Here is a 15784-nt window from a genome sequence, read left to right on the forward strand (position 1 = left end):
TGAAGGGCGTTTCGGCAGAGATGATTTAATGGATTAGGTAAAGTTAACAAGGTGGTCATGGCTCGAGAATCTTTCAATCTTTCACCACCCACAAGTTCTGTCGGTGGCTGGGGTGAAAATGAAAATGAAACTTGGACAAATTTTGATTGAAGTATGATGAAAACGGAAATAATGAAGAACTTGTTGTCTATGCTTGTCCATATCATTTTGATCCAAAACGAAACCACTTTGCTAGGAAGAACTTGTTCTTTGGACAACGCGGTGGTTCAGCCTTGTTCTTAGAGGAGGGTGCCGGTGATGGATCAAAATTACTTGTGGATCAAAACAAAGTAGTAGTTCTAATCTCATTTTTGTCTTGGCGGGTTGCTTTGAAGAAAGGTATGAAATACTTGTGGAGGAATTTCACACTACATACCATCATGGCAGTTTAGAAGTTTGGGTGAAAATTTCAGACTCACTGAGTCACTACTACATTTTAAACTTACTACAGAGGATTTGCATTGTCAGGGTTAAAAACGAGGGATTCTCATTTCCTGACAAAGTGATGGAAAAAAATTAAAAAACTAGTCAGGCGCTTCATTTTCCCCACTACGAAATTCAAAGCTCGAGTCCAGACTCCAGATATCAGTCTTACATTACATTTCCAGAAGCGATCGTTCTCGCCTCCATCGTTAGTCCGGTAAGGATTAATCATTCTCCTTCTCCCTCTCGCTCTGCTCTTAGTCACTTGTGTCTCTCCATCACTTCTCATGCTCTGTACTTTGATCTTTGAAATGGTTGATCTTTGGTCTTCCTTTGGTTTAAGGTCACATCCTCTCAATTGGGGAATGCTGGGTATTCCTTTTTCTTTCTCTTTCTTACCATAGCACATATTCGCTTGACCAGAGAGTGGTAGCTTTTTCCGTTAATCCTATGTCCCTCTCATGAACTCTTCCTCTCAGTCTTCTTCCCGTCCCCTCACAGCTGAGAGGGCTTAACATTTGCCGCTTCTTTTTTGGGATGATTTATCGGAAAAAAATATGTGCTACCATCACTGCAAAATATGCTGCTATCATGGCTGGCACGTGTTCACTTATTTGATTCTTAGAGAATCTTGAATCGTAGCCGGTTTTACGCAAGCTTTTGCTGATCCTCGATCACTTTGATGATCGAAGTACTGATTTCGGTCCCTAACCCACTAAGCGCACAGTGAACTAGCTGACTGCAATAGAAAGTAATACCATGAACGTAAGCTCCCAATCTTTTTGTAGCTATGTCATCACTTTCGAATAAATGAGAAGAACATGAAATGGAGTTGAGAATTTATTTTCTGGTTTGTGTTTTGCTCCTGTTCTATTCTAATAAACTTGATGCACCGGGCAGACATGTTTTAGACTGAAGCACTACTCCCATCTCCAAATTCTCTTGTCAATGATATGCTCACCCTAAGCCACAGAAAGTGTGTAGCACATGAAGATTCCGTAGCTGTTGCCTGATTTTCCAGTGCTTCCAGAATATACATTTTGAAGCAGATGTTCTGACAGCCTTTATTTTCGCCTAGGTATGCATTTTTATTGAATGGCTACAACAGAATCTGAAGGTGAGGAGGAAGGGAAGCTGGTGGGGAATCAGCATCTGGTGGTCGACAGTGACCTCCAGGAGATGGCAAAAAGGGCTGCTTGGAGTGTCAGCTCTTGCAAACCTGGCAATGGTGTTCTTGCTCTCCGTGACGACAATCTGGATACCTACTGGCAGTAAGTAATCATTTATGTTACAAAGAAGTATTGGTTCTACGGTTTCTGATACGCAACAGATATTACTGTCACGCATGGTGGCCTCTTGAACAATATTGCATGTCTCACTTGCTTCCTAATTTTTAAACCTTGCAGCCGAATCAAAAGATAGTGAGAGAAATCTTTTTGGGTACTTGCTCAGGGTTGTGTCTCTGTTTTCCTCTTTCATTAGGTTCACCCATAAAAAGTTGTGATCAAATATCACCTAATCCTCTTGTCAACTTTCTAATACGAATTCATTAGGATGCACTTGACCTGAATCAACTGAATTATTTTAACTCAGCAAAATGATATCCTTCCCTGCAATGCAAAGCATTTATATTTTTCTCTACAACAGAGATTTGTTTATGTGCTTCTTATGTCTACAGGTCAGATGGTGCCCAGCCACATCTGGTCAATATACAGTTCCAGAAGAAAGTTAAGTTGCATGTATGTATTGTTGATTTCATTTAGATCCTGACATTTCATAGATCCGATGTAGTATTTAATTAGATTCGGCACCAATTAACCAGCTTTTTTTTTCTTCTTTTATAGCTACTTGTACTCCATGTGGACTTCAAGCTAGATGAGAGCTATACACCAAGCAAGCTATCTATTCGCTCAGGTGATGGCTTCCACAACTTGAAGGTAATGTGCCTGATTATTTTTCGTTTGTAGTAGTCATGAACCTCACAGGATGTTATTTTTTACATGACTGGTTTGGAATTGAAAATATATGACAAAGTTTCTCCAACGTAGATTTCATGTGTCAAATCGAGGTTTGTTTGCAATGCAGTTTAGCGCTTGACTCTGTTGCCAAAATTAATCTAGATAGCAAATTCTTTCTTCTTCATGAAAAAAGTAAAATTATTCAGGTTGAGTGATGCTAAGCTTTCTCATTGAATTTCACGCAATAGGCATAGCACCAGAGGCATAGTTTTTATTTGACAAGGGAAGTATTTTCAAGTTTCTGCGTGGATGGAGCCTTTGCAAATAAGTCTTGAAATAATAACAGCATATTTTTTCATGCACTTTTAGGTTTAATTGATCTTCATAAGATGATTTATATAGTTCTCTAAGCAATTTCTACATCAGAGACTTGTGAAACAGGTTACAAAATGTTCTTTTTTATTAATAAACATCTAATCTCATCAATATTTCTTTCCTTCTCATTCCCTTTTTTTGTTATATGAGCTTTATATTCTATAGAACTGCTCTAAGATGACTTCCTGCAAGTTAATGTTTTCAGGAGATAAAATCAGTGGAACTTGTGAAGCCTGTTGGTTGGTTTTATATATCTTTGTCTGGATCTGATCCGCGGTAAGCAATGTTTTTGAAACTTTACTATTTTCATGTTTCCCTCTAGGTTGTTGTTAACAATTCAAGTTTATCTCAGGCGATGCATTTCATGCTGCCAACTTTACCATGTATTATGCTGTGTATGTGGGAGTTGTAGATATCACAACCTCCCATGGGTTGTCTTGGATTTGAAAATAGAGTACAATATGTGTTTTTTCACACAACAGTGGTGTTTTTTTATTTTTCTTGAGAGCAGCGACAGTGATGTTTTATGAAGACCCCTTTGATGCAACTCTCAAGTTACATCACTCAAGCTTTACAGGCACTCTACTATCATTGAAGGGAACAACATATAACCATCCTGAGCTCCAAAGATAAAGATTTTCTGTTAATGCCAATCCAAAGATGCTTGGCAGTGACAGGGACACTGGTCAAGTAGTGCATTCCACCCTCAAGTATACCAAACCAGGGATGGTAGCAAATCCCACCGTCATTATAAAATCGCATCATGGCATAATGGAGAGGAATTTTAATCCACTCTCCATAAAGTTATTTACAATGTTGATGGAGCAAAAAAGTTAATATATAAATTCTGAAGGATAGTTTTTGAAGATGCAAGTGATAACAGATTACAAACCAAATTTTTGGGGGCATTCCCATTTTATCTCTCACAAAAACTAACCAAGAGTTCTGAAATTATTTCCACAGGGAGGATTTTTTAAATGAAAAATCTCTCTGAATATATGGTAGCTCCCACTTAATTCTGTAGGAAAGGTTTGAAAAGAAAAAAGAAGGTATACATCACTATTGACATGTAAGAGAACTAAGAGGATTCCTTTAGTATATACACCTCAAAATTGGTCGACTCAGAGTTGTCTTTGTGTTACTCAAGGCTTCAATCCTACTCTGACCTGAATTTGAATTGGGTTGAGGTTCCTCAACTTTGACCATGCTGAATATCTGAAAACTTACTCTAGTCCTTCTTCTGTGGCTGGTTCCATGTTGTTTGGGCTAAAGCCAAGTTGCATCAAGTAACTTGCCATCCTTGTGTTTATTCTCTGCATAGCCTCTTTTTTTTTTTTCTTCTCAAATTCAATGTCTTTGAAACTGTTCTATTAGACGGCATATTCAAAATTAGTAGGATTGCAGAAAGATACCATATTGTCCTTGCATAGGCACATATGATGTAAACAACTATCACCTCTAGGGAATAACTTGTGGAGCTGGCCAGGTTTTCCTTGCGGATAGGATTGATTAGTACATGACAATTTAAACTCTTCTCCTTTATTGTTTTGTCATCTAATTCCTTATTAGAATATTGACTTTGATGGTCTTGTTGGTGTGTCTAACATGGTGTGGAATTTTCTTAGCATTTAATTTGTAGGTCTATTGAACATGTCTGGAAGCCTGAAGAATGATTTTATTTTAGGTGATCGTATGTCTGCTGAACTTGTCACTCTAAGCTGTGCATATCGTATATCTACATAGTATACATATATGGATAGAGAAGATGCATGGGTTGTTTACTTAAAGAAAAGAAATCCTTGATTTTGTTCACTCACCGCAGAGAGACTTTTATCAACACCTTCATGCTGCAACTTGCTGTGTTGTCCAACCACCTTAATGGAGGGGATACCCATGTGCGTCAGATCAAAGTTTATGGCCCTCGACTGTAAGCGATTGGCCTCAGATCCTTTCTATTTAGTTATATACTGTTTTTTTCAATTTCCTTCGTCTCAAAAATTTATTTGGCTGCAGGAACCTAATTCCTCATCAGCCATTCCAATTCACTTCTAAGGAGTTCATTGCTTACTCTATTGTGAGATGATGACTTGTTTGATATCCAAATTTGAGCAGAAGATGGAATTGAAAAATCAAAAGTTGTTGATTTTACAGTGGGAATCAATATCTACATTCTCATCTACATGCACTTGTGGCATTGACGATTGATAGAATTCAAATCAGTATCAAATATAGCATTTGATGCTACTTGTTTTCAATTTTCAAAACCTTAATGCAAGATTGTTTACACAATCAGTGACCAATTGTCCAGTCTGAATTGTGACTTCAGGGCATGCTAATGTGCCTTTGGGTCAAGTGAGTAAATTAGATTATGCTGTCACCCGGATACCTCAAGAGTACGCACTGGGTGCTGGTTCATGTGGATGAACTGGTTTATCTACTTGAATTCGCCCATGAGTAAAATGGGTAAATTAGGATTCTCATATGAATCTTGATTCATCTACTTAAACTTGTGTCTTGGCTTGTTAAAGTGGATCTTGTTCTCCTCGCTCATTATTAATTAATTTAGTGTATTATCAAGTATTTTTGTTTAATTATTTTATTTTTATCATTAATTAAACTAATAATTTTTAAATTTTTTGAAATATATTATTAATTTATGTTATTAATAAAATATTATATTATGTTTATTTATTATATATATTTTTATTTTTTATTATATTAAATTAGTTATTTAAAAGTGGTAATTAAAATATTGTTAAAGTAAGCAATTGATCAAGTATTTTGTTTAATTATTCTATTTTTATAATTAATTAAGTTAATGATTTTTAATTTATATTATTAAAAATCTATCTTATGTTACTAATAAAATATTATATTTTTTATTTATTATATTTATTACTATTAAATTAGTGATTTAAGAGAGTTAATTAAAATATTGTTAAAGTAAGCAATCAATCAAATATTTTTGTTTAATTATTTTATTTTTATCATTAATTAAACTAATAATTTTTAATTTTGAGGAAATATATTATTAATTTATATTACTTAAAACATATCTTATGTTATTAATAAAATATTATATTATATTTTTTATGTTATTTTTTATAATTTTATTTATTTATTTGTTATAATTAATTAATACACCAATTAATTGTCTTATGTGATTATTGTATTAATTTGGATTAAACTGCAATCTATCTTAATTTATTAATAAAATATTTTAATTAATTAATTAATTAATATATTTTAATACTACATTAAATTACTTATTAGGGTAGTAATCATGTTTATTAGGTATATTATAAAAAATAATTTATTTTCTTATTTACATTATATTTTTTATTTTAGACATTAACAGAGGAAAGTATTTTTCTGTGAACTTTACATTTACTGCATTTACACTAATAAATAATTCACTTTGATAATTTACCTTCACTTTTAATTGCAGTTTGGGAATAATGCCTGAATCAGTAGCTTGAGTCGTTCTCGAGTCAACAGACCGGACTCAGAACGAGTCTGACTGCTGATTCCACTCGTCCCTTCAATCTCAGAAGTCATGCAGTTCAGCAGCCATTACTACTCCAACTTCCTGCGTGACGGTATAGGACAAAGAAGTAAAGCGTTTAAGCTTCACAAATCGAAACATCAGCTTTTAAATTCAAAAACCAAGAAAAAGGTTGCAGACAATGGCTTCCTCGTACTTATCCTGCAAACGTTGACGGCCAATGCTGATTTTTCCTTCCGCTCACTTCCAAAACTCGACCACTCAACCTGAGCTGTAAATCACCCACCCGCCGTCGTCCTCCCCCCGCCTGCGGCAACGTGGTGAAAGGACCCAAAATCAGAGCCCGTAACGTATCCTTCCCAGCCGACCACCATGCCCGCGACGTCTCTCTCTTTGCTGCTGCTTGACAGATAGGAGCCTTCGTGGCTGTCACTTCTTCTTACCTCATCAGTATAAATAGCGATGAGATGTTCTTGAACTCACTTCAGAGGCAGACGCTAGATCGAATCAGTGATCGGAGTTCGGTGAGATGGGTCTAGTAGGATTAGCTTTGGTGTTTGTGCTTCTGGTTCTGGGCTTTCATGGAGGCGCTGCTGAGGTGGGAAAATGCTATTTCCCGGCGATTTTCAACTTTGGGGACTCCAACTCTGCTACTGGAGCTTCACTTTCTCCCCCCAATGGCCAAACGTTTTTTGGGAAGCCGAGCGGACGAGCCTCTGACGGGAGACTTGTCATAGACTTCTTGGGTAATCCAGACTTTGTTTCGTTTTCATCTTCCATAATCTTTGTATACCAGTTTTCTGTAATACGATTATGATTCAATCCAACTAATTAAATACTGAATTTTTACCATTATTATTTTTAATAATGATTTATTTGGAGTTTAAGATAAAAAATAAATAATGTTTTGGACTAAATCTTTTTGATGTTTTTCATTTTTGTAAGTGGAAGAAAATTTTGTAGAAATATTCATGTTTTAACATGGTTGGAGCATCTTCTCATCTTTCTCATTTTGCTCAAGCCTTGTGCAGCTGAAACTTTAGGACTGCCGTATCTGAGCCCGTACTCGGAATCCGCCGGAAATAATTACAGACATGGAGCCAATTTCGCCGCCGGAGGAGCCACAATTCGACCTCAAAACTCAGGTAGTTTCAGCCCTCCATCTCTCAACGTGCAGTTCGGGCAGTTCTTGCAGTTCAAAAAACTGACCAGTGACCACTACGGCCAAGGTATATCGAAGCACTTCGGAACCCCTTCTTTCCTGTTTGTTACATGCCCGACTTAACTCATCAGTTTATCGGTACGTGCTTTCTTTCCAGATAATTATCCACAGCCGGAGGATTTCGCTAATGCCCTTTATACGTTAGATATAGGGCAAAACGATCTAAATGCTGGGTTCCAATCCATGTCTGAGGATCAATTGCTGGCTACTCTTCCTGACACCGTCAACCAGTTCTCTCAAGACGTTCATGTAAGTGAAGTGTTGTCTCTCAACTCTTCTTGAATAGGGTGTGGATCTGGTGATATTTCATGCTTGTGTAGCAACTCTATGAAGCTGGAGCTCGCCGGTTCTGGATCCATAATACTGGACCAGTTGGTTGCTTGCCAAACTCAGTGATATACTACCCCAACAAGCCTAACAATCTTGATCAATTTGGATGTGTCAATCCTCAAAACGAAGCGGCCAAAGAGTTCAACCGGGAGCTCAAGGATACAGTGAACAAACTAAGGGAGAACCTCCCAGATGCAGCTTTCACATATGTTGATGTTTACACTGCAAAGTATGCTCTGATCAGTGATGCCCAGAAGCAAGGCAAGAGCTGTGGTCTCAGCACTGTTACTCCCGTTCTTAGTCTCCGTCACTGTTCAAAAGTTTAGTTCTTGTTCTGTTTGTTGATTGCAGGGTTTGTTGAACCTTTCAAGTTCTGCTGCGGGCGGTACCAAGAGGGTGGGCAGGTCATCAGATGCGGCGCGGAGGGTTCTTCTACTTGTGAAGATCCGTCCAAGTTTGTGAGCTGGGATGGTGCTCACTACACTGAAGCTGCTAACAAGGGGATTGCCAACCACATTCTCTATGGCGGCCTCTCTGATACCGGTGCTTCTGTCTTCCAAGCTTGTTACAGGTCTATGCATTGAGCGAGTGTCGGATCTGCTAATCACTGTAAGACCACACTAATGGATCTCTGCTGACGAAAATAATGTATTTTATCGCTCAGGCGAATAATATGTTTCTGCCATGAAAATGAAATGAAAGCAAGTTGAAGTTCATCTGTTGGATTGCTTTTGAACGCAATTTTTTCACTTGTCAATGTTAACAAAAGTCATAAAAAATTTAATACTCCCGTTCTTAGGTAAGAATAATAAATTTAAATTATAAAAAAGAAGGTAGAAAATTTGCTCCAACAAATAAGAATTTTAAAAACTAATTTTTTTTTTACTAAATATTTTATTAAATTAAATATATCTTAAAGTAAAATAATTATATTAAGATATTAAGTAAAATAAATATTAATTATATTTTAAAATATTTTTAAAAATATTAATAATCAAATTATATATTTTTATTATATTAAAGTGAAGGTAATGAAATGGAATTTGTAAAAATTTTAAAAAGAGAAATGAATGTTTTTAATATATTTTTTAATTACAAAATAACTTAAATTAATCATGAAAAAAATGTGAGAAAAAAGGTAAACTAACGTGGAAGCCTTACGTGGCATTCAATGATGTGGCTTATCGATGATGTGGGGTGTGACATTTTGTTAGACTTGTGTTGATGTGGCACCGCCAAAACAGTCAAAGCCTATGTATTACGCTTGATTGTATACATGTGCCATCGACTTGTCAAAATGCGTATTTGTGATATTAAGTTGAAAATTGGGTAGTACAATAAAATTCCTTTTTTTGCAGTATTTTGTTCTTTAATAATGTGGTAAAATACAAGATGAAAAATTCAATAATGTATTCGAAACTCAGCTCTACAAGACCTTAGATATTATATCTCTAAATGTGACAATTAGATGTTCTAATTCGGGATATAGCCTAAATGCTGAATAGTAAAGAAAGACTGCCCCTCATTTTTTTTCTCGAACAACTAAAAGGGGCAGTATGGCCCCCTCTTAACAAAAGAGTGACCTATAAAGAGAGAAGGAGAGAGGATCCTCTCCCTTTTTACCACATGGAAGGGTAGGTTACCGCCTCTTCAATATTAATGTTAGATATTAAACTTGATTGGAATCAAACAATCAGTTGAATTATTATTTATATGGTGTCAATAATATGTCATTGGAAAGTTGTGCCTGTCTAGGTTCCAATGGATCAAACCACTAATGAATTGAAGTTTTTTACAAGAAGCTATTGCCAATATTGTTCAACAAAATCGAAAATTTATGCGTCCATTGACTAGTGTCTTTTCGTGTGATAAGATGCATCTGTTAATTAATATCTTTTGGTATGATGATATGCATCTATTGATTAGTATCTTATGACTAGTATAAATACCCATATACTAAAGCTTTGAATAAGCAAACAATTGTAACAAAAATTCCCTTTTCTTTTGCCTCTCATTTGTCTTACTCCTTCCTTTCTCTTTCTTTGAGTTGTTTCCAATAAAATCTACCATTTATTTGCTTTTACATAGGGCGTGTAATATTGTCTTGTTCCCCTTAAAATTTGAAACATATTGTTACTACCATTACGAAAGTTAGGTCCAATGTCCATCTCACGGTTAAGGAAGTCTGTTACTAATTTAAAATCATTGCTTGCCATGATCTTACTAATTTATTATATGTGGCACTGTTCTTTAATATTATTGTTGGCCCCTGAAGTGAAACATCATGTTTCAGGCTAAACTTCTTTTAAATCATATTTCAGAGTGTGCTGATAACCACAGAGAAATCCTGAAAGTGATTGCTCCAAGGGATCTTACTAATAAGAGTTTTGGGATTAAGTTTGCAAAATAAGCTGTCAGTTAACCTATCCTCTTCAATTGTCTTGTGAATGAAACAAATGAATTTGAGAAGGTAAGAATTGTCCAGTAGCTTTATGTAAAGAACACAAGCTTTATGAACAGTTGAAGATTGCTTAATAAACAGTTTATAATCTATTGAAAGGACCATTTGCAGTTGATCTCCAAAGGAACAGAGATTTCGCAGCTTCTGGAAATCATCTGTAGCCATGGTAAACCAGAAAAAAATTGAAAAGCGATCTATATAATGCTGCTGAGGGTCTGTAACAGAATCCAGGTGCTCGCTTGGGAAGTACAATGGCTGTCTCTGTATTTTTCCTGACGTTTCTGCTGCTTCTTCTTCCAGCTTTTCTACTCTTTAACAGAAACCGTAGAGGAAGATCCCTGCCGCCAGGTCCATTCCAACTTCCCATCATTGGCAATCTGCACCAGCTCAGGGAGGTGAACCATCGGTCTCTCTGGTCACTTTCCAAGCAATTCGGCTCCCTCATGTTCCTGAAACTCGGACGACGTCCTCTACTGGTAGCTTCATCTGCAGAAATGGCAAGGGAGGTGATGAAATCTCAGGATCTTCAAATCTGCAGCAGACCCTCTTTCGTCTCCCAGACGATGCTCAGTTATAACAACCGAGACGTGGTCTTCGCGCCGTATGGGCCTCATTGGAGGAAGATGCGTAAGATTTCCATTTTAGAATTGTTCAGTGTTACAAAGGTGCAGTCTTTCAGTTCCATCAGGAACCAAGAGCTTAGAAAAATGATCCGTAGAATCACCAGGTCCTGCTCTTCCCCTCAGGAACCTGTCGATTTGAGCGAGATGTTACTGACGTTTACAAACGAAATTCTACTCAGAATTGCCTTTGGGGAGAGTTATCTGAGAGGTGATGAGCAGCAGAAGGTTAAACTGCTTGATGCTGTAAAAGAAGAACTGACTCTGTTGAGTGCTTTCTTCATCATGGATTACTTACCACAACTGGGGTGGATTGATGTGCTCACGGGACTCTTTGGTCGTCTCCGGAAGAACTTCAATGAGCTTGATTCTTTGTATGAGAATGTCTTTGAGGAGCATCTCGACAAAAAGAGTCCAACCCCAGAAAAAGAAGCTTTCGTCGATATCTTGCTCAGACTGCAGCGAGAACTGAATCTGGGTACAGATGACATTAAAGGAACACTCATGGTGAGACTTCGACCTCCTCGGGTACTCTTTAATCTTTATCTTCTGTTTCTGTTTCCTATCTTGGTCTGAAGTACTTCGTCTTTCTTCTATCTTTGGGAAGGATTTTTTGATCGGCGGATCAGATACCACCTCGGCCGCTTTGGAGTGGGCGATGACGGAGCTCATGAGGAATCCATCGGCGATGATGAAAGCCCAGGAAGAAGTTCGAAGAATCGTTAAAGGGAAACAGCAGGTAGAAGAAACCGATATTCACAAACTCGAATTCCTCAACGCAGTCATCAAGGAGACCCTGAGATTGCACCCTCCCGCTCCACTTCTCCTCCCTCGAGAAACCTTGCACCATTGTAAGATCGCGGGCTACGATATTCCGCCCCAGACAACAGTCATCGTCAACGCTTTCGCCATCGGACACGACCAAGAATCGTGGCAGAACCCAGAAGAGTTCATGCCGGAGAGATTCGAGAACAGTAGTATTGATTACAGAGGGAAGGATTTCGAGCTCGTCCCGTTCGGAGCAGGTCGACGGGGATGCCCAGGGTTATCCTTCGGGATAGCCAATGTGGAGCTTGCATTGGCTAACCTTCTCTTCTGCTTCGACTGGGAGCTGCCTGAGGGGATGAGCAGAGAGGAAATCGACATGAGTGACACTTATCGCATTGTTATGACGAGGAAGACGCCTCTCCGTCTTGTGCCGATCATATATTGTACTGGAACAAATGAGAGTGAATCGTAACCTGACATAGCCATGGCATCTGAAACAGGAAATTTACTATGAACACATTTACTGGTTTTCAGGGTTTGATCCGTTAGCTCTTTCGATCAAGACTAATATTTCTCCCATGGAGTGCAATGTATATTCATAATGAAATATAAGAAAATAATTATAAATGAATTGCAGATTTTACATAATCCACTAGCAGTGCCAAAGTCCAAAGATGAAAATCTGAATGCTTAACAACATATGATTTATTCAACAAACAGAAAGATGAAATTCTCAAAGAACCAATTTTCTAGGTGTCTAACTCTCTGTTAATTTGTTCAAGAAGCCCAGATGGTAAACCATTAAGGCTCATCAAAGCATGGTTGCTTGCTTTCTTTCAGTCTTGCACATCGATATATTCGCTCTTCTTGAGCGCTCCATCGGGTGTGATCAGCGAAAGTCTATCTGTGTGATCCGATTCGGATGTTCAGTTCGGTCCGGTTTGGTAATTCAGTTCGATCAAGTCTGGTCCGAGTCAAATCTGGTCTTGTCGTCTTGTTCGTCGAGAGCACTTCTGAACCGTGCTCTCACGACGAACCAGAGATTAATTCGAGACAGTCTTCGGTGATGGGTTACGACAAAGCGTCTTCGGTTTTGTGGTCACTACAGAGCGTCTTCGGTGATGGGTGATGACAGAGCGTCTTCGGTGACAACAGAGCGTCTTTGGTGATGACAAAGTGTCTTCGATCACGACGACTACAGAGCAGACCTGCTCTGTTATTCTCTGGCCGCTACGACATTGCTCCATATTCCAGTTTTAACTCATGTTGGATGTAGCTCCTTGATCTGTGGGCCTTGAATCCGTCTTCTATATCTCTTGGATGCCAAGTTAGTAAATTTAATTAGCGCCAAGTTAACCCAGCGTGTGCCGACGGATTCTCGGTGGAAACAGAGCTTCGGCTTCTTCGGGAGGAAACTTTCCCCCCAAGAGTTCGGATCTCTCAGGCGACACCATGTTTGTCCTCCCTAAATGGCCACCCATCGACAACAGTAGTCATTTTTTTTTTCTCGACGCCGACGGACTCTCGGCGAAAACCGTCCAGAAACGGCAACTTGCATACTTCAGCATCATCGTCCTCCCGCGGAAACCATGCAACAGACGTTTTTTTTCTCGAGTGCAGAGTCATCTTCTCCAGCGACGATGGGTCGTCTTCCCCGTCAGCTGAACAGAGACGGAGTAAGCGGCTCAAGTAGAGAAGTTTTTTTTTCCGCAAGCTGTCGTCGTCTTCGAACAGCGCAGAGTTCTCTTCTCCGACCATGGCAAACAAAGAGTGGCCGACTTATTTCTTCTTATTCAGCAACGTTCGCGAACAGAGAAGCAACTAAATTCCTTCTCCTTCTCTTTCGCGAACCTCAACAACAGTGTCTTCTCTCTTTCATTTTTTTTTCTTCTTTGGCAACGACAACGTTATCTTCGGCAAAAACCAGAACTTCGGCACCACGGCAAGAACCAAAGAGCAAAGTTGGTGCTAAACCAGAAGAAAATATTCACGCCATGAAGCAGTACGGGTTGTTTAGTCAGCTGTAGGGGTGGCTTCGAACCGAGCCGGCTCGCGAGTGGCTCAGTTCAATTCCTTATATCGAGCTCGAGCCGAGCTCGAGCACCGAAATCGGCTCGTTTACCTTAACGAGTCAAGCTCGACTGAAGCCAGGTTTGGTTCGTCGGCTCGCGAGCCGGCTCGAGGTGAGTCTGAATCGGTAATTGGGATCGGGAGGGGGAGCGGGATCGAGAGCGAGGGGGGGAAAATTTTTCCTCCCCTCGTCACCGCCGAGCCCCTCCCGTCGGTTGTTGTCGCCGCCTCCGTGGCCGTCCGTTCGATTTCTTCCTCTCCTTGTCGTAGCTTCTGTTTCCGTCGCCGTCACCTCCGTCGCAGTCATCATCCCCGACAACAGGTCCTTCCCGATGCCGTAACCCCTTTCCCTCCGCATCGTCTGGGTGGAAAACCATAACCTAACTTTAGGGGAGAAATAATCTCCCCCCTCCATCGCGTGAAGATGATCTCACACGTGCGAAGTCATTAAGTAAAAAAAAACTTTTTCCTCTCGAAAAAATTAAAAATAAATTTTATAGAAATAAATTTCTATAAAATATTAGTGTCTCAAGTTTTTTTAAACATTTTTCTAATTGAAATTTTTTTATTAAAAATCATATAATTTTCTAAGTAAGATTTTCGTACCAAGATGGGGTAGAAAATTGTATAGAAAATTTTTGAATAAGTATTTAATAGTTGATGCTGTAATACTTTTAGCATGAAGTAATTTTCATTGTAATTTTCTGTTTGATATTTTATTTAATTAAAAATTAATCGATAAGTATAATAATATATTAGATTGATTATTAATTTTTATTTATTTCCCTAGAAGATACAATAAAAGGTACATTTAACTTTCCTAGGAAAATTTTAAAATATTTCTTGTAATTTTCTAATAAGTCACTAATAGTAATAAGATTTTATTTAAAGATTTTTTTTGGAATATGTATCATAGGAAAAATATTTTTAGTTTTTCCTAAAATATAAATTTTTATCTGGGGGGATTCAAAAATTATAAACCAAGCTAGACAACAATTGGAGTAAAAAAGATTAATATTAATGCATTTTAATCAATTATTCAAATTCAATCTTGAGCCTCCCCTATCATTATATTTTTTTAAAATGTATGCATAATTTTATATATAATTTATTCAAAGCCACCCCTACGGGGGAGATCATAAACAAGAAAAAAAAAACTCTTTGTCCCTTCCTCATGGCTCTTTAAGAAATTGAAAAGATATTTTAGTAGAAATACGTTTCTAGAGACTATTAGTGGTTTTTTCAATAAATGTTGAAAAGACATTTTAGTAGAAATATAGGGACCATTAGTGCCTCATGTTTTTTCAAAATATTTTTCTAATTATAAATTCTTTTTAAAAAATCATATAATTTTCTAAGTAAGATTTTCTTGCCAAGATGGGTTAGAAAATTTTTGAATAAGTATTTGACAGTTGATGATATAATACTTTGAGCATGAGGCAATTTTCATAGCAATTTTGTGTTTGACATTTTATGTGATTAAAAATTTATCGATAAGTATAATAATATATTAGATTAATTATTAATTTTATTTATTTTCTTAGAAAAGGCAATAAGAGGTCCATTTAACTTTCCTAAGAAATATTTAAAATATTTCTTGTAATTTTCAAGTCTCTAATAGTAATAGGATTTTATTTAAAGGATTTATAGTTTTTATTTGGGTGATTGTAAATTGATAGTGATATTTCATTTAATTTTGTTGTGTTTGATTATTGTATGGAGTTTATTTATAATGTTATGCAGTGTATGGAGTGTTTAGACTATTTTATGGAGTGTATAAATAATTTCATGGAGTGTTTATGGAATGTATAGACAATTTTATGGAGTGTTTATGCAGGTATTATGTATATTGATTATGCCCAATTTTAAGTAGAGGTCATGCCGAATTTTATACAAGTATTATATATATAGATTATGCTCAATTTTAAGTAGAGGTTATGCCCAATTTTATGTAGAGGTCATGCCCAATTTTATGTAAAATGTATGCATAATTTTATATACATTTTATTCGAT

General features: G+C 37.4%; 3 protein-coding genes across 4 annotated transcripts; all 3 read left to right on the forward strand.

Moving 5' to 3' along the window:
• On the forward strand, window positions 1-5142 carry LOC137963986 (anaphase-promoting complex subunit 10-like). 2 transcript variants are annotated; one of them, XM_068811240.1, is made up of 7 exons: window positions 1-37; window positions 1541-1733; window positions 2141-2201; window positions 2307-2399; window positions 3001-3071; window positions 4618-4722; window positions 4809-5142. In XM_068811240.1, exons 2-7 carry the CDS (start codon window positions 1558-1560, stop codon window positions 4876-4878), a joined length of 576 nt encoding a protein of 191 aa, XP_068667341.1. In that variant the 5' UTR covers window positions 1-37; window positions 1541-1557; the 3' UTR covers window positions 4879-5142. The 2 variants fall into 2 exon arrangements, with proteins under 2 accessions (XP_068667341.1, XP_068667340.1); XM_068811239.1 differs by lacking the exon at window positions 1-37 and adding an exon at window positions 515-679.
• A 1687-nt stretch (window positions 5143-6829) lies between these two features.
• Window positions 6830-8436, forward strand: LOC137962115 (GDSL esterase/lipase At5g14450-like). Its single transcript, XM_068808832.1, has 5 exons — window positions 6830-7046; window positions 7332-7539; window positions 7594-7771; window positions 7843-8113; window positions 8204-8436. The coding sequence occupies exons 1-5, from the start codon at window positions 6830-6832 to the stop codon at window positions 8434-8436; spliced, it is 1107 nt and encodes a 368-aa protein (XP_068664933.1).
• Window positions 8437-10564: 2128 nt separating this feature from the next.
• Window positions 10565-12173, forward strand: LOC137962116 (cytochrome P450 71A1-like). Its single transcript, XM_068808833.1, has 2 exons — window positions 10565-11440; window positions 11541-12173. Exons 1-2 carry the CDS (start codon window positions 10565-10567, stop codon window positions 12171-12173), a joined length of 1509 nt encoding a protein of 502 aa, XP_068664934.1.
• The last annotated feature ends 3611 nt before the right edge of the window (window positions 12174-15784 follow it).

The sequence above is a fragment of the Aristolochia californica genome, unplaced genomic scaffold, assembly GCF_029961685.1.
Source record: "Aristolochia californica isolate CCGP_79_NKW_82.1479 unplaced genomic scaffold, dmAriCali1.0.hap1 SCAF_4, whole genome shotgun sequence".
Taxonomy (NCBI): Eukaryota; Viridiplantae; Streptophyta; class Magnoliopsida; order Piperales; family Aristolochiaceae; genus Aristolochia; species Aristolochia californica.

What these genes read in the sequence shown, in the direction of transcription:
- LOC137963986 (XM_068811240.1), top strand. Translation starts at nt 1,558, where the DNA reads ATGGCTACAACAGAATCTGAAGGTGAGGAGGAAGGGAAGCTGGTGGGG. An exon ending in TTGTCTGGATCTGATCCGCG is followed by an intron (nt 3,072 to 4,617) that starts GTAAGCAATGTT and finishes CACTCACCGCAG; the next exon opens with AGAGACTTTTATCAACACCT. An exon ending in AAAGTTTATGGCCCTCGACT is followed by an intron (nt 4,723 to 4,808) that starts GTAAGCGATTGG and finishes ATTTGGCTGCAG; the next exon opens with GAACCTAATTCCTCATCAGC.
- LOC137962115 (XM_068808832.1), top strand. Translation starts at nt 6,830, where the DNA reads ATGGGTCTAGTAGGATTAGCTTTGGTGTTTGTGCTTCTGGTTCTGGGC. An exon ending in ACTTGTCATAGACTTCTTGG is followed by an intron (nt 7,047 to 7,331) that starts GTAATCCAGACT and finishes AGCCTTGTGCAG; the next exon opens with CTGAAACTTTAGGACTGCCG. An exon ending in CAGTGATGCCCAGAAGCAAG is followed by an intron (nt 8,114 to 8,203) that starts GCAAGAGCTGTG and finishes TGTTGATTGCAG; the next exon opens with GGTTTGTTGAACCTTTCAAG.
- LOC137962116 (XM_068808833.1), top strand. Translation starts at nt 10,565, where the DNA reads ATGGCTGTCTCTGTATTTTTCCTGACGTTTCTGCTGCTTCTTCTTCCA. An exon ending in ACATTAAAGGAACACTCATG is followed by an intron (nt 11,441 to 11,540) that starts GTGAGACTTCGA and finishes ATCTTTGGGAAG; the next exon opens with GATTTTTTGATCGGCGGATC.